The sequence below is a fragment of the Anabrus simplex genome, chromosome 3 (assembly GCF_040414725.1).
Source record: "Anabrus simplex isolate iqAnaSimp1 chromosome 3, ASM4041472v1, whole genome shotgun sequence".
Lineage (NCBI taxonomy): Eukaryota > Metazoa > Arthropoda > Insecta > Orthoptera > Tettigoniidae > Anabrus > Anabrus simplex.
In genome coordinates, this window is record NC_090267.1 from 380765435 (window position 1) to 380784165 (window position 18731).

Genomic DNA, 18731 nt, shown 5'->3' on the forward strand with positions numbered 1-18731 from the left:
GTGGGCTGGGTGTATGTATCGCCTTCGTCATCATTTCATCCTCATCACGACGCGCAGGTCGGCTACGGGCATCAAATCGAAAGACCTGCATCCGGCGAGCCAACTTGTCCTCGGACACTCCCGGCACTAAAAGCCATACGCCATAGAAACGAATTACTGTACTTCTACAAGATCATGACCGACTGTGACTGGATATACCGTAGCGTATTGTATATAAAATATTCCATAGAAGAAAGTTTAAAGATAGTGGGTTCGAACCCCACTGTCGGCAGCCCTGAAGATGGTTTTACGTGCTTTCCCATTTTCTCACAAGGCAAATGCTAGGGCTGTATCTTAATTAAGACCACGGCCGCTTCCTTCTCATTGCTAACCCTCTCCTATCCTTCGCCGCCGTAAGACCTACCTGAGTCGGTGCGACGTAAAGCAAATTGAAAAAAAAAGACAAAATCATATTCGTTACTTCTATGGTATTTCGTATATGAATATTTGTAACATCTATCAAATTTTATGTTAATGTGAAGAGTATTTTGTGTTTAGTATAACTGTGGATTATAAAATGATTATGATAACGAAGATGACAGACATACATTTCGCTGCTTCTACTGTGAAAAAGGAAAACGTGATTTTTTATTTTATTTTTTCAGTTTAAATATTATGTTAACAACTTGATGTTCTCCTGTATTATTTTTAATTTTTTAGATGCTAACTTGTAAACGTTATGGTTGCGGGATCATTATAAACTTGTTTTATTTACTTTTTTGTTTCTACTCACACATTTGCTTTATGCGGTAATGTTTAATAACAGCAAATATTTCTCTTTCAAACAGTAGATTTTGGTTTGGTATTGCTGACTTATTTTCAGTTTGTACTTGTAATGATTTTTGTATATCTTTAATTTTAGTATATTCATTTTTTTATTTCACGCCTCATGGATAATGTAAATACAAATGTTAAATAAAAAATTGCAATATGAAGAAAATAATGCAAGGATAATACTTGAAAAAGGCTCTTCAAAAAGTATTCCTATTGTATGCTCTTAACATACCGTACTGTAGTTTCTTGGATATGAACTTAAAAAATGGACCTTAAACTGCCCAGATTTCACTTCACGGTGCCCTTAAGTTCTGTGCTGAATATTCCAAAGTCATATTTGCATCATCAAAAATAGAAGACTTTGTTTTTACAGTAGATGTGTCCATATTGTCCTTTCGTATCCAAGACGAGCTGAAGGTGACCTCGACGGCTAGTTTACATATAGACAACAAGTTAAAGCCTAACTCAAATATGTAAACAACTAACTGATTATTATCCAAATGCTATGCGCAGCCATAAAAAGAAGCCCTTTTTTTGTGTTTACAGATATGAATCAGAGAGTCGCGCGCACTAGTCTCAGCGTCACAGCACGCCTTGCACCAGCCAGCCAGCGAGGTCGCTGCCGGCAGTGGAACGTTCGCCAGCCTGGTAGACGCACGTTTCCTGCAGTCTGCTCTTGAATACCTAACAACCTCGAGTGAAGTGACGCATCTGTGAAACTCTCCGGCCACGTACAAAGTGTCCAGTTGAAAATTTGACCTCTACTTTTCATAACATTGGATTAAAAATCGCAAGACACACGTAGTTTCGACGTTTAGCTGTTGAATATCAACAACCATAGTGAAGTGTCGCGAGGATTGATCTTCAGTTTTGTTTACAAGTGTTTTTGAAAAAGCTGTCAAATGTTCTGCACGTGGTATAATTTTTTGAAATGTCCAGGAGAATGGACTAGGTGTCAAATTTCCATTATTTCTAGAATCATCGGTTAATGTTTAGGTATGAACTCCTACAACAGTTCTGAATATTCGTGGTTTGGTTTCATGTTGAGTGGCTTTAAGATGACTGTATTGTTTGAAGATTTCCTCCTTGTTTAGATAGATTTGGTTACTCGATAACTAGTATCTTTGTGGTCTCGACGTTTCTTGGGACGATGTCCGACATCTCAGCGGCCCGTAGCGGCCGTCGGTCGCTCAGTAGTCACAGTGGTACTTCCAATGGGAGGCACTCGACAATGCCCACGTACCCACACATTCACCATCCGATCAAGGTTGCCGTGCCCAAGCATTCGTCCAGCCTGGAATACCGCGACAGACGCTCGGCTGGTCCAGCGGCTTGCTTGGAGCGTCTCACACCTCGCCAGTTTGTAGAGAAGTATTCTCTACCTAGGGTGGTTCGTGTGGTCACGGGTGACAGTAGGGCGGAATTGTTGGGACCCTTGGGTCAGCCTCTTCTTCTCTATAAACAGTACAGGAGTACCAAAGTCCTGGCTCGGAGCGTCAGCAATTCTCGGCAGCTGAGGAAGGTGGGACCAGCTCTTGTCATACCTGACTGTTACCAGGGTAAGTACACAGCTTAAATAATCTTCTTATAAATGTGCATGTGAATAATGAATTTTAGCAAGCTTGGCTGTCTGTTTACGTAATAATACCTTCTTGAACAACAAAGAAAGCAACGGGAAACTCTCTCACTACCTACTGCCTTAGCACGCATCTTTACTGACGCCAAGGCTTTCTGCGACAGCTGATGGTGGAATCGCTGGGGATCCAACCAGTATTATAACTGAGGATTTAGCATCATATTATTTAATTAATTAATTAATTTATTTATTTATTTATTTATTTATTTATTTATTTATTTATTTATTTATTTATTTATTTATTTACTCCGTTTACCCTCCAGGGTTGGTTTTCCCCTCGGACTCTACCGCCTCAAGGGCAGTATCCTGGATCGTTAGACATTTGGTCAGGGGGGGAGGGGGGGGGATGAAATTGTGGAAGAGGACCAGTACCACGCCCAAGCGACCTCACCTGCTGCTATGCTGAAGGGGGGCCTTGTGGGGGAATGGGAAGATTGCAAGAGAGGGGCAAGAAACGGGGAAGGAAGCAGCCGCGGCCTGGAGGAGAAGTGGGAAACTACGGAAAACCACTTCGAGGAAGGCTGAAGAGGGAATCGAACCCCTCTCTACGCAGATGACCTCCCGAGGCTGAGTTGATCCCGTTCCAGTTCTCGTACCACTTTTCAGATTTTCTGTAGGGGCCGATGACCTTCGATGTTAGGCCCCTTTAAACAACAAGCATCATCATCATCATTATCATCAAATTTTGTGGCAGAGCCGGGAATCGAAATCGGGCCTCCGGGGATGGCAGCTAATCACACTAACCACTACCCCACAGAGGCGGACAAATTTATTATTATTATTATTATTATTCGCGAATAGGTCGCTTAGGACCTCGCGGAATAAACATTTGTTAGCTTTTCGCCCAGTATTCATTCATACGCATCGAGTGGGTGTACTTTCCATTGCTTTGACCATGTATGTTGTGTGGTCTTCCTCGAAACCCCATTGTTTCTATTAGTTGTCTATATTACATCTCGGCCCTGTAAATTTAGCGATTGTAATTATTGAAGGTCTTTTGCTGTTTATTTATACCATTTTGGCCTAGTAGTCTTGATTTTCAGGAATGTGTGAATTTGTGTGATAGCCTGTTTGGGTTCGTCCGGCTTCTTAGCCGAACAGTCAGCGTACTGCCTTTGAGATCTAATAGCCCCGGTTTCGATTCCTGGCCGGGCAGGAGATTTCCACTGTGTATGCTAAATTCCTAAGGTTCGGTGACTGGCTGTTTTGTGTTTGTCCGAACAGATTCCTCTTAGTACAATAGAATACTAATATAACACACCATACTACCAGCCATTACAGAAATACGCAATAGTGAATACATCTATCATCAACGGGGTAGCGTCAAGAGTGGCATCCGGCCGTAAAACCGCGACATTCCCACATGGGTGACACAGTTTACACCCGCAACAAAGAAAATATGAAGTCTTTTTGGGTCTATTCTGTCTTGAATGACCGAGGAATTGGATTCTTCGCATGCGCATTGCATCTGTGATTTTGAAGATGTGTATTATTATTATTATTATTATTATTATTATTATTATTATTATTATTATTATTATTATTATTATTATTATTATTATTATTAAATTCCTATTTATTTTTAGGAGCTTCCTGAAATGTTCTATGAAAGTGGTTCGTTACCGTGCTATTGTATATACAAACACGTTTCAGCCACACTTCAGCAATTTTTAAGTCTCGACTGATTACATTGGGAAGGACTTCAAGCGAAGAAAGCGAATGTTTAAAAAAGTATGCCGTACAGCAGATGTAATAGTGTAGTTTTATTGGTTTTACGTCTCACTAACTTCTTTTACGGTTTTCGGAGATGGGGAGGTGCTGCAATTTTGTTCTGCATGAGTTCTTTTACGTACCAGTTCATCTACCAACACGAGGCTGGCGTATTTGAGCACCTTCAAATACCACAGGACTAAGCCAGGTTGAAACCTGCCAATTGGAATCCGAAGGCCAACACTCTACTGTCTGAGATACTCAGCCCATAACGGATGTAATAATAATAATAATAATAATAATAATAATAATAATAATGATAATAATAATAACAGGGACGTGATTAGCATAGTAATGTAGCTAGTGACTTTACATCCTGGAGACTGAAGTTCGAATCCTGGTGACTACATGGGTTATTGTATCTTCACCTGAAGAAATCACGCGGTGTCGGGAAAGGCTTTTGATATAAAAATTCTTTGACCAGAATACGAAATGAGCGAAACATTTAATTTATGTTTCTTCTTTGTAAGCTTGTATACCTTATTCACCGAATTATATGCTTTATGGTGAGTTCGAGCTCTACTGCTTACAGACCTGTAGATAACTTCCCGTGGTCTCCCATTTTCATACAACACAAATGCTGAGACTGGGGTCGCTTCCCCCTAGTCCTAACCTTGTCCCATCGTACCGCCGCCATAAGACCTGCCTGAGTCAGTGCGATGTAACACAATAGCTAAAACCAATTGTTATCATTAATAATAATATGAAAATCAACAGCCTGTTTCCAGTCATTCGACCGGGTCAGGAATGGAATGAATGAAGCCCCATCTAGCGGCGAGGATAGGAATTGTGCCGGCTGCCGAAGTCTGTCGCACTCCTCTGGGGCAATGATGAATGAATGAATGATGAAATAATATTGGAGATTGTTGCTAGAATGAAATATGACAGGGAAAACCGGAGTACCCGGAGAAAAACCTGTCTCACCTCCGCTTTGTCCAGCACAAATCTCACATGGAGTGAGCGGGATTTGAACCACGGAACCCAGCGGTGAGAGGCCGGCACGCTGCCGCCTGAGCCACGGAGGCTCTGCCCGTTTGCTCTCTAATTTGTTTCTAGTTACAATTAAATTTTCGTCAGTTTATCAAGTGAATGTTAGTAATTGGAGTTTTGGCTTTGAAAATAACATTTTCTTTTTCTAAAAACAGAAATAAACTGCCCATAGGCATACTTCTTATGGAAGACAAGAGCACAACTACAGGACATGTGTATAAAAACATGAATAAATATACACCTATCAGAGATCTCTATGGAAACATAACCGATAACCTCTGAGCAATACAACCCTGTTATTATTTGCAATAGCTCAATTGTGCAAACTTATATTTTGCGATATTTTAACGTAGCTTGCTAGCCGCAGACTGTGATTGAGGATTCTGCTTTCGAGTGAAGTCTATAAAGACTCGTGTTTATAGAGCTACAGGAGGTGAACTTCACTCTTCATTGAATGATGAGAGGTGTGCCAGGACGTAAAGGGCGTTACACCCATATTCTCTTGTTGTCTTTTTTTTGTTTCAATCAACCAATGCTGTGCTTTATTTGATGCCAAGTCGACAGTAACTTACTGCAGTGTTGCCAGTTCAAAAGAAACGTAATGTTGCCATATTTCATTCCTTACTAAGTAACCATGATATTAACAGCAACACACAAATTCTTTCAGATATACTGTTATGATTGGTACTAGATGAAATTAATGACACTAAAGAAATCAACCAGTGGCACATAGGGATGTAAAGTATCTATGATAGAAAATCAGGATGAAAATACGGTGGTACTGATTATGTTTCTAGTGAGAGGCCTATTGTTTATGATATGGAACATGATAATACATATTCACTTTATCCTGAGAATGGCACTAATTATAAACATAGGTACGTGTTTCTAAACTCATCATGCTAATCTTCTTCAGTATACACCTTAGCGCATAAGGGTTGCTTTAAAACTTCCTTTACCGAGCTCGATAGCTGCAGTCGCTTAAGTGCGGCCAGTATCCAGTAATCGGGAGATAGTGGGTTCGAGCCCCACTGTCGGCAGCCCTGAAGATGGTTTTCCGTGGTTTCCCATTTTCACACCAGGCAAATGCTGGGGCTGTACCTTAATTAAGGCCACGGCCGCTTCCTTCCAATTCCTAGGCCTTTACTCTCCCATCGTCGCCATAAGACTCATCTGTGTCGGTGCGACGTAAAGCAAATAACAAAAAAAAAAAAACTTCCTTTGTTGTCAGTTGTATTTATAGTTATTTATTATAAAGTGGCTGTTTTATCTAATTGCTATCCAGTTTTCCTTTAGGAAAATATTGTAACTGTGTAGTGTGAACGAGTTTTTTCTTTCGTTTTTTTAATTTTCCTTTTTATATGTAAGTAGTGATCACACTAACTTATTTTGCGAAATAGCGTTCTAAGTCTCGTGCATGTTACCACATTGTACCTCATAATTTCCTCTACAAGGTTTTACGTCAGTAGGCATAAACGCAATTTCTTGTCATTGTTGAGGCCTAGGGACTAGCATATTTGGTTTTCGCCTGGGTTCTATTCTCGACTCTGACTTGAGAGAAACATGATGCACTTAGTCCCAGGTAACACAAGTGAAAGAGAAGTGGGGTGGAAATCAATTCTCAATCTGAAGGACTTTTTCATGGTTTACGGGCTTTGTTTATGTCATCTCCTGATTGGCTCCTTCCCGATCTTATCTCGTAATACAGTATATCGTTCCGCCTGCGTGAACCGCTATATGATTGGGAGAAATACTGACCCGCAAGACATGTATTATAAGAGTGAGAATTCTTTGAAATTACATAATATTGAACCTCAGATGACAGATCCTTACTGGGCAAAGTTCTAAGGTGAAATACAGTATTTCACTTAGCGGTTTTCGCAGCTACTACTACTACGTGGTTGGCGACCAAACGTTAGATTTAGCAACTTCAAAATTGACTTCGAAACCAATTCCGCATATTTCTAATCCGTGTTACTCGACGTTTCAAAGGTCTACTTTTCCCAGTATCAATTGCTGGAGTTTAGGCGATACTTTTCTCCCCTTATGATATGACCGAGATATACGACCTTTTAGGAACAGAAAAACCTCAGTTGTATTATTCATCCTGTCCATCACCACGATTTTCTTGATTTTCGGTCCACAAGATGCAAAGCATACGCCTGTAATACCACATCTCAAAAGATTTTGGATTTTTATCGTCACTCACGAAAACCAATATGTGAAATATTTCAGCTTAGAACTTGGCTCGGTAAGGTTCTGTCATCTAAGGTTCAATATTATGTGATGATCCTCATGAGATATGTGCTGCGGGTCAGTATTTCTCCAACATCCTCGATCCACAGTAGTTTTCGCAGGCGCAACGACGATGTAAGTATAGATATGTGTGTATGTAATCCTCAGACCAGTCTGAAAACTGAAACTTTCGTCAGTGTGAGAAATTTCTGGAATTGGACATTAAATTGTAATTATTAGTAGGTGTATCTATATTATTATTATTATTATTATTATTATTATTATTATTATTATTATTATTATTATTATTATTATTATTATTATTCAACTTCGCTAATCGGCCAACTAGGGACCACGATAAGCCTCACTTTACATTCTGGCATTTGTTCATTTTTCATTAATATTATTATTATTATTATTATTATTGTTAGTATTATTAGTCCGACTCGTTGGCTGAATGGTCAGCGTACTGTCCTTCTGTCCAGAGGGTTCCGGGGTCGATTCCCGGCCGGGTGGGGGATTTTAGCCTTCAATGGTTAATTCCAATGGCCCGGGGACTGGGTATTTGTGCTGTCCCCAACATCCCTGCAACTCACACACCACACATAACACTATCCTCCACCACAATAACACGCAGTTACCTATACATGGCAGATGCCGCCCCCCCTCATCGGAGGGGCTGCCTTACAAGGGCTGCACTCGGCTAGAAATAGCCACACAAAATTTATTATTATTATTATTATTATTATTATTATTATTATTATTATTATTATTGTAATTCATTGTATTTTAATGTCTTCGTAGGTATTAATTTTATGTTAACTTAACTATGTATTCACTGTTTAAGTGTAAGATAGGGACACACGCCCCTAACTTTGCCAATCAAAACCATATCTATCTATCTTATCTATTTATTGTAACATCGTCATATTTATTATAGGAACGAGAGTGTGTAGCATTATTCAGAGAAGCAAATGAAGTGATTTTATTCGTGGGAAGAATTAACAAGAGAACTGTTTGGGTTAAAACATATATTTAATTGAAATCTGGGTGAATTGTCTCTTAATATGTCTTAAATTTAATGGTAACGATCATGTTTCCGTAAATGAAATTAAATGGGGTATGACTTTTAGTGCCGGAAGTGTCCGAGGACATGTTCGGCTCGCCAGGTGCAGGTCTTTTGATTTGACTCCCGTAGGCGACCTGCGCGTCGTGATGAGGATGATTAAATGATGATGAAGACGACACATACAGAACACCCAGTCCCCGTGTCAGCAAAATTAACTAATGATGACGGGAATCGAACCTGGCATCCCTGTGACTAAAGGACATCACGCTAACCATTTAGCCATAGAGCCGGACACTTGTTTCCGTAAAATAAATGGTCGTGTTATAATTAATTGCTGCCAGCTTGGAGCAGTTAGCTGATGATGACATAGAAAGTCTACTAGTAGTTCTGTTGAAAGTTACATAAAACACTTTATACCGAAACGAGAATTTGACAACACGAGCACGCTCTACAAACCTGTTAACGAGCAAGTGGTCGTGTGGTTAGGATCGCACAGCTGTGAGCTTGCATCCTGGAGATAGTAGGTTCGAACCCCACTGTCACAGCCCTGAAGATGGTTTACCTTTGTTTCCCATTTTACACCAAGCAAATGCTGGGGCTGTACCTTAATTAATGTCACGACTGCTTCCTTCCCTCTCCTAGCCCTTTAATATCCTATCGTCGCCATAAGACCTATCTGTGTCGGAGCGACGTAGGCTACAGCAAAATTGTGAATTGTACAAATCTGCTTTTACTAACAGTTACGGTATATCGCAGGCCAGTGTCTAGGAATTTTGTACGTTTGGGCCAGAGAATATTTTACGCTCCCAATTGTTTGTTAGGTTCGTGCCTTCAGATATGTCTTCAATAAGCATCAATTAAAAAATTGATACAAGAAAACATTTAAAGGTTCTTGAGAAACAAAATAAAAGTAGAAATCATCAAAAGCACTAATACACAAAGAATATGACACAATATTGGAATCAAGTTTCCAAGTCCAAATTATCACTGCAACAACACAGTATTGTAAGAGGTAAATGATTTTCTTCTTGCTTTTATACTAGTGAACACACTAATCACATTTGAAAAATCAACATTTCGTCGATACACCACACTACCAGATGATTCCAGAGCTCCTGACTTTGAGATGTACGTACATTTGGTTTAAAGTCCCCTGGGGATTCGTCATCCTGGGCCTGGGCCCACGTAGCAAGTGCGTAAATACAGACCTGATGTGAATATATTAAAATTAGGGTTTTAATATTTCTGTATCGTTTTATAATAGAAGTTAAAATATTATTGAGTATGTAATCTAAAGAATCTGGGTCATGTATATTAATGCGCGAATGCTATTATCACAAACAAAGGAACCGTCGGTTTCCTATTCAAAATCACCCATTTAGGTTATTGAGTGATCAGTCTATGTCACAACGGCAGGAATACAGCGATGTTGTGATGTCTTAATTGATCATCCTATTAAGCTTCATTGCAGTCGATATATCCGATACACCACGTTCCATTTAAAACTGCAGCAAAAATGTCTATGTTTAAGCATATACATGCTATTTTACGTCAGAATGAGTATTATTATTATTAAGTTTATGATGTTTTCATTGATCAATCTACGAAATCTCACTGCAGTCCACTGTATTCCAATCCAAACAGTTCCCTTCTTAAACCTTAATTGGTCTAGATGCCGTGTACAATATGATCGATACTACGAGGAAGATGTAAAGACACGTATCTTCTTTCTGTGATTAGTAGAGTCGGAAGCAAATATATGTTAAAAAAAAAGAATTCCAAATTTAAGGGCTGGCTTCCCTCAGCCCAGGTTGACGCGTTCGATGCCGTCTCAGTCCACTGATATTCTAGGATCCTCGAACCCCACTGTCGACAGCCCTTAAGATGGTTTTCGGTGGTTTCCCATTTTCACACCAGGCTATACCTTAATTAACGCCGCGGTTGATTCCTTCCCACTCCTAGCCCTTTCTTATCCCATCGTCACCATAAGACCTATATTAACATGTTACAGACGTGAAAATTGATACTTGATCCCTCCCTTAAAAATAAACACATATCTTATGTTTTCGGAAATCCACTTAAGGCGGGGGGGGGCTGAAAAGGACTGGAAAAGTGGTTAAATCCTTTAATTGGGATACTTGTATCTGAAAAACTGAGTATGTTACAGATGTAAAAAATTGCTGTTTGGGATCTCCTTTAAAAATAAAGAAATACGTACTTTTTGGTTTTCGGAAAATACAGTTAAGGGGACTGAAAGTAATTTTCAAAAGGGGTATTTTTTTTAATGAATATATCTAAAAAACGTAACATGTTTCAGACGTGAAAATTGGTATTTGCATTCTTCTTTAAAAATAAACACGTATATTTTGTTTTCGAAAAATCCACTTAAGGGGGTGACAAGTACTGGAAAAGGGGTTTAATCCTTTAATTGGGATACTGATATCGCAAAAACTGAGTATGTTATAGACGTGAATATTGGTATTTGGAATCTCCTTTAAAAATAAAGAAACACATACATTTTTTCGGAAAATCCGTTTAAGAGGGTGAAAAAGACCCAAAAAGCGGTTGAATAATTTTTATGAGGATATTTATATCTCAAAACTGAACATGTTACAGACATGAAAATTGATACTTGGAATGTCCTGTAGAAATAAAGAAACACGGATTTTTTATTTCGGAAAATCGACTTAAGAGAAGGGGGTGGGGTAAAATAAGTGAAAAAAGGAGTTGAATTGTGTTTATGAGGATACTTATATTTAAAAAACTGAAGTGTTACAGAATTGAAGATTGGTATTTGGAATCTCTTTTAAAAATAAAAACACGTATTTTTTCGACTTTTTCTCACATTTACAGTAGTATGTTCCATATTCCAGAGTTCCAGAGGTAGCTCTGAAACTCAATTTTTCGGTAGTTTTTATACTTTAGGAATTTTCATATAATGTCTTAGTGTAGCACGAACGAACGATTACTTTTATCAAATTACGAAATCCATGTGAGCGAAGCCGCAGGTAACAGCTAGTATAATATAAATTATGAGACTAGTATCGCTTGTATGTCCTTTCCGTCCTGAAAACTCTTAAATAGTTTGGATTGTTACCTTGCTAAACTGCTCCAGCGTTACGAGCTACCTTCTAACGCCGCATGGTAAATTACTATGCGTGGCATGGCTTCATAATGAATTATAAATTTCACTGAAATCAGACCACTTAAAGAAACTCCAAGAAGTCGTAGTATGCGGGACCTGAAACCTGGAGTCCCTCCTTGATCATTTTAAGAAACCTACTCATATGTTGAGTAAAATGAATCATCAAAGATAATTTACTTTCTTAGAACATCCTGCAGCACTGCCTTTTTCGGAACTGAAAAATTAATATTAATCCAAGAATTAATAAAACTGATTCATAGTAATCCTCTGCAGGAGGTGTCTTGAAGTCTTCAGAATGTGAATCCACGGGAGAATTTTCCATGTTTCATTGCTCCAAAAACGAAGAACATAGACGACCTTGACTTACATCGAATTGATGCGGGATGGTAGAGACGAACAATTCACGCGGGAATGAAATTTCTGTTGTGAGAGGGGTGAGGAGGGATAATTAGCGGGAGAACTAAATATCAATAATTAAAAATCCATTGCTGAATTATTTCAAGTCTTGGCATTTATGATGCATATAAACAATCTAAGCTACCGCCATAAAGTTGGTATTTCGATGCCTTGGTCGTCTCTGGGTGATTTCAAAACTCCTTCCTACTTTCATATTGAGCAAAATATGTTTAGAATTCATGTTCTGTAACATGCTTCTTACAATCTCTCGGTACATTCAGAGGTTTTGAAAATATATCCGAAAAAGTATCATCGAGTTGGTAAATTCTCAATACAAGATGTGGTTAAATTATCTCCAATATTCTTTTCCCATTATAAGCGTAAAAAATGTAATTTTAGACTGGATTACTATTGATTTAAGCATTTCTCGATTATCGTTTTCTGAATTACATGTTTTTATACTAATCCGTTCTTAATGATGGAAGATGTCAAACGAATGGATAGCTCCAGTTTCCTCCTTCAGCAGTTCTATACTGTAACATGATCGTCGGTATATTTTATTTGATTGGGATTATACTTCTCCTACATCATGTTATGAAACGATTCACCCGCCCTCTGCTGGCCAGACCTGATTTAGAGGAATATACGGTATGTGTTGAATAAAGAGCTTTCACTTTATGAAATTAATGTTTAGAAGTTGCACGGTTATTCCTACAGTAAATTAGCATATATTACCATGGAAGGCGAAGAATAATACAGCTCTCTCTTTCCGCTCACCCCGACAAGTAGCAAGTTCACATGAACTAACTTGTACGAATTTCTACACGGTTGTCCCATTCAGCAGACATGTATATATAAAAATGTAAGAAAACCAAGATAATTCAGAGAAACCATAGTTGAGTACTCACCCTCAAGAAAATTCCTTGGCTTATCGATAGATTAATCATGTACATGGAAGAAAACATTAAGAGTTCATATAGGGAAAGTTAGTATAATTAATTCATGAGAAAGTATTTCAGACGTGAAAATTGGTATTTGATTCTACTTTAAAAATAAACGCGTACCTTTGGTTTTGGAAAATCCATTTAAGGAAGTTACAAGGACTGAAAAAGGGGTTGCAACTTGCAACCTGACTTTTCATCCCATTTATCAGCATACCACTGTCCGCTATCAATCCCACATCTTTGTCGAGGTCTTTCCTTCAGCTGCTCGCAATCCTGCAACTTATTTCTTACTCTTTAGAGTATAACATCATCCGCAAATAGCCTTGCCTATGATTACAATTCTTTTTCATAATATCATTTAAATATACAAGAAAACATAAAGGTCCAGTAATACCGTCTTGCGCAACTCGCCTCTTAATCATTTGCAGGATAAGATAATGCTTGACTCTTAATTCTCTCAGTTATGTTTTGTAGAAGATTAGCCACCCACTTGTCTACACCAATAGCCCTCATTTTTGTCAGTAGACTCTCATTATCTACCCTATCAAAAGCCTTGGATAGGTCAATAACGATACAGTCCCTTTGACCTTTGAATCTAAAATATAACAGATATCTTGCAGGAATCCTGCAATTTGAGTTTCACTGGAATAACTTACTTCCGAACTTCCTTCTATCAAACCACTTGGTAAGTTGACAAACATGTCTTATATAATCAGAAAGAATGCTTTTCCAAAGTTTACATGCAATTTATGTCAAGCTGACCAGCCTGTAATTATTCTTTTTATGTTGAACACTCTTTCCTTTGTACGCTGTGGCTACTATAACAACTCTCCTACCATTTGGTATATTTCTTTCATGCAAACAGTAATCAAATAAGTACTTCAGATATGGTACTACCTAGGAATATCCAAAACTACTGCTTTTAGTAAGTCTTCAGAAATTTTTACCAGTTCCAGCTGCTTCTTTAGCTTTCACATTTCTATATTCTTGTACATATTATTACAGGTAAATTGCGGTACTTTCCTATTACTCGACACCTCCACTAGCTGGGCACAATCCTTATGTCCAACTATCCTTACATTCTGCTGACTAAATCTGCTTTCTGAGAATTCTTGCATATACAGTACACTCACCTTCTCCATAAATGATTCCTGGATTGTCCTCCCTGGAACCTGTATCTTTCTTAAAGCAACTTACCTATACATCTACTTTTGATATGTCAGCAATTAGCGGTAGTTTTTATTTCTGTCGCGCGTAGTAAATAGTAATAATAATAGGAATAGATACTTTCAGATAGACAGAGGTCCCAGGAAAAACATTCCAGGAATTGTTAGTGATCAAGGGTGGTGTATATGTGAGGATTTGGAGAAGGCAGAATTAATTAATTAATTAATTTATTTATTTATTTATTTATTTATTTATTTATTTATTTACACACGGGCTTCCAATTTTCACTATAATGCATATCTCCAATTATGCTTGCCATCGTGTTATCCATAGCTGACATTTTGTGCTAAATTCCACAACCATTGTTTAGAAAATAATAATAATAATAATAATAATAATAATAATAATAATAATAATAATAATAATAATAATTTTGTGTGTCTTTTGCTAGCCGGCTGGGAGCAGCCCTTGTAATGCAAACACTTCGAAGATGGTGGGTGGCATCTGCCGTGTATAGGAACTGCGTGTATTTGTGCTAGAGGACAGTATTGTATATGGTGTATGAATTGCATGCATGTTGGGGACAGCACAGAGATCCTATCCCCGAGCTATGGGAATTAATCACTTAAGGTTACACTCTCCGACCCGGCCACAAATCGAACCCGGGACCTTCTGAACTGAAAGCCACTACTCTTACTATTCAGGCACGGAGCCGGACGTTTAGAAGATGAAAGTCACGCTGTTCATCAAAAGTGGCTAAACACGTGAAACTTTAAGGTTAACAAGCCCAGTGTAATAATAATAATGTCATCATCAACATGCGTGGAAGTCATAATACGTTTAAGGAGTTGAATAAAAATGTAGCCTTTAGTAATACTTTTCCTTTCGTAAGATCTGTGCAAATGGTTGTCCACGAAGAAACTCCATAAATGTCCATAAGCTTTCTCCAAATTCCTTGTCGTTTCCTAGCAGTTAATGGGATGGCTGCCTCTACTGTGAGTGCCTTCACTTGTTCTTCGGCGAGCCTGACAACAGATTATCGCACAAGTGCATGACAGAGGACTTGCTGGGCTTTAAAGTGTTGGAAGAGGCTTCCATATTTGTAGACATCTAAAACTTCGTTTCGTCATATATACGGTATATAAAATTTACTGACTGTTCTTCTCAAGGTAACATCTCTTTTATGGTATCTCATTTTCGAAGCACCAGGGTGCTGAACGACACAAAACTACGTATGAATCAATCTTTTGTACATAGTTTTCCATGTACTACTACTGCGAGTAGACTCAGGGCATAATCTGTGTGAAGTGAGACGAATAATAATAATAATAATAATAATAATAATAATAATGAAATGAAATATCGTATGGCTTTTAGTGCCGGGATATCCCAGGACAGGTTCGGCTCGCCAGGTGCAGGTCTTTCTATTTGACGCCTTTAGGCGACCTGCGCGTCGTGATGGGGGATGAAATGATGATGAAGACAACACATGCAACCAGCCCCCGGGCCATTGGAATTAACCAATTAAGGTTAAAATCCCCGACCCGGCCGGGAATCGAACCCAGGACCCTGTGAACCTAAGGCCAGTACGCTGACCGTTCAGCCAACGAGTCGGACCATGAAGCTATTAGCTTGCGTTAAGGAGAATGTTCTGAATTGCATGGTTGGCAGTCCTGAAGATGGTGTTCCGTGGTTGCTTTCATGCAGTACATGCTAAACAAGAAACATGCTCGATTCAGCATCAAAAAGTTTGAACTGTGTGAAAGCAAAACTGGATATGTGCTGCATAGTGAGCTGTTCAATGGCAAGTATGTTTTTGCCCCAAGTGACCCTGATGGCATGGTAGAGAAAGTAGTTACTGAGATTGTTGGTAAGTGCAACCTATATAATAAGGGGCACCATTTGTTTACTGACAATTTCTATACAAAGTATCAGTTGGCAGACGTTCTCCAACAGAAAGAGGACATGCTCACGGGAACAGTCCGAGCAAATTCTAAAGGCTCTCCTAAACAGCTCATGCAAACAAAACTGTAAGCTGGTGATGTCATCTTATTATAAAAAGGGGGAGGAGCTAGCTTGTGGATTCAAAGAGAAGAAATCTAGAAAGCCTATATATAGCCTTTTAACTGCATATCATGCTGAAACTGTGTTCGTGATAATAATAATAATAATAATAATAATAATAATAATAATAATAGACTAATAATAATAATAATAATAATAATAATAATAATAATAATAATAATAATAATAATAATAATAATAATAATAATAATAATAATAATTCCATCTGCATGGTCAGCTCTTGGCCTTCGGTCCTTGAGGTCCTGGGTTCGATTTCCGATAGTGTTGAGGGATTTTAATCTTAAACAGTTAATTCCCTTGCCTTTTTCTGCCGTCCCCAATATTTTTGCACCTCACATACAACATCACACATTAACCAAGCAGTTTCCCATACATCAACATCCGCTACCTCAAAGAACTCTTGATGGAAAAAGGCCGAAAATGTATTTTAAAAGCTAAGCAATTGGAGGGTCATTAATGTATTCTTCTGTGCCCAACATCGCAGTAATACAGGTTTTCACTCAGACAAAGCTAAGGTCTAGCGCTGGGAAGGTAGTGGTCATGGTCTTAACTAAGGGGAGAGCCTACTGAAATTTTCTGTAATGTTAAACCTATCCGTACGAAATTCTAGTATTTAATTAAAATAATTCTAATGAGAAAACCATTAAAATTTTGCCTAAATAGAATAAATAATCTGAACCTATGGCATTAAAAAAACGTTGGTCCATTTTCAGAATGTCCCAGACGCAAAAGTTTTGGTTTATCATTTTGAAAGGTTAAGAGTAGTTACAGAAATAACTTCTGTTATTATTTTTAGTGTGTTAGTTATATTTATAAGTTCTTCTTCTTCTTCTTCGAGTTTTCGCAATTCATTGGGATCGGCACCTGATACGGACATGGCCCAGTTTTGAGGTCGGATACTCTTCTTGAAACCAACTCTAGGTATCTTAGATGTATTCACTACTGCGTTATAACTAGCTATGTGGTGTGTTCTTTGCAGACGAAGAAAAGTGTTTTAAGATGAACAATAGGACCCAGTCCCCGAGCCAGTAGAATTAACCAACCGGAATTTGAACCGGCAGCCTTGTGTATCGAAGACCAGTACGCTGACTGTTCACCCAAGGAACCGGACACTTATATTTTAAGAACATTTTTATAATATTTCTTTCTGAATCATAAAAATGTGATTTTGTTCATAACACAAAATATTTCTGAAAGGTACAAACTGATATTTAAAATGCTAATACAAATTACGAATGCCGTATGAGTCCACCTACGTGCCAGATTTGGAGGCAATCAGATTAAAGCTGTTACATAGAGAGCATTTGGAATACATTAAGATTTACTTTCGAGTAATTTACACTGAAAAAAGTTCCATATTAATATTATTTATTTTTCCTTAAACAGTCGAACGATTATGACTACAAAGCATTTTACTTAGATTGTACTTAATTATAGCTTAATCGTATTATTATAATGAAAATTTTGAAAACCACAGGTGTGATTTCAGTGTCTATACGGGATCTTCAGAAAGGCTGGACACGAATAAAGCAACACTATACAGAATAACATCATCCGGTAAAAATCCTATCTGAGATTCTAGTTCTTTATTCATATAATTTATAAAAGAAACAAATGTCCAATAATGTAGCCTTGCGGAATACCCTCTTAATCATTACAGTATCAGATAATGTTTCACCTACTCTAATTTTCTGAGTTCTATTTTCTAGATATCGGCCCCGTGGTGTAGGCGTAGCGTGCTTGCCTCTTACCCTGAGGCCCCGGGTTCAATTCCCGGCCAGGTCAGGGATTTTTACCTGGACCTGAGGGCTGGTTCAAGGTCCACTCAGCCTTCGTGATTAGAATTGAGGAGCTGTCTGACGGTGAGATAGCGACCCTGGTCTAGAAAGCCAAGAATAACGGCCGAGGGGATTCGTCGTGTTGACCACACGACACCTCGTAATCTGCAGGCCTTCGGTCTGAGCAGCGGTCGCTTGGTAGGCCAAGGCCCTTCAAGGGCTGTAGTACCATGGGGTTTGTTTGGGTTTGATGTCACTTCTTTGTCTAACTTAGTCAAAATGACCCTAATTTTCGCCAGTAGTTGCCATGACGCCATCAAATGGCCATCAAATGCCTTGGATAGGTCAATAACGATACAGTCCATTTGACCTCCTGAATCTAAAATATCTGCTATGTATGTCTTGCTGGAATCCTGCAAGTTGAGCTTCAGTGGAATAAACTTTCCTAAACCCGAAATGCCTTGTTTCAAACCAGCTGGTAATTTCACTAACTTGTATAATGTAATGAGAATGCTTTCCCCGAGATTATATGCAGCACATGTCAATCTGACTGGCCTGTAATTATCCGTTTTATGTTTATAACCGTTTACTTTGTACACTGGGGCCACTATAGCAATTCTCCATTCATATGGTATACTGTAGCTCCTTCATGTAAACAGTAATTAAACAAGTACGGTACTATATTCCACCACATTGTCTTTAG

At 38.5% G+C, this 18731-nt stretch overlaps 1 protein-coding gene across 1 annotated transcript in view; it reads left to right on the forward strand.

Annotated features, from left to right (window-relative positions):
• Positions 1 to 18731, forward strand: part of B4 — a 398035-nt gene that overhangs the window by 295224 nt on the left and 84080 nt on the right. Inside the window, exon 3 of the mRNA XM_067143320.2 lies at positions 1360 to 2372. Coding sequence (XP_066999421.2) covers positions 1964 to 2372 — 409 coding nt within the window. The 5' untranslated portion in view covers positions 1360 to 1963. The remainder of the gene's footprint in view (positions 1 to 1359; positions 2373 to 18731) is intronic.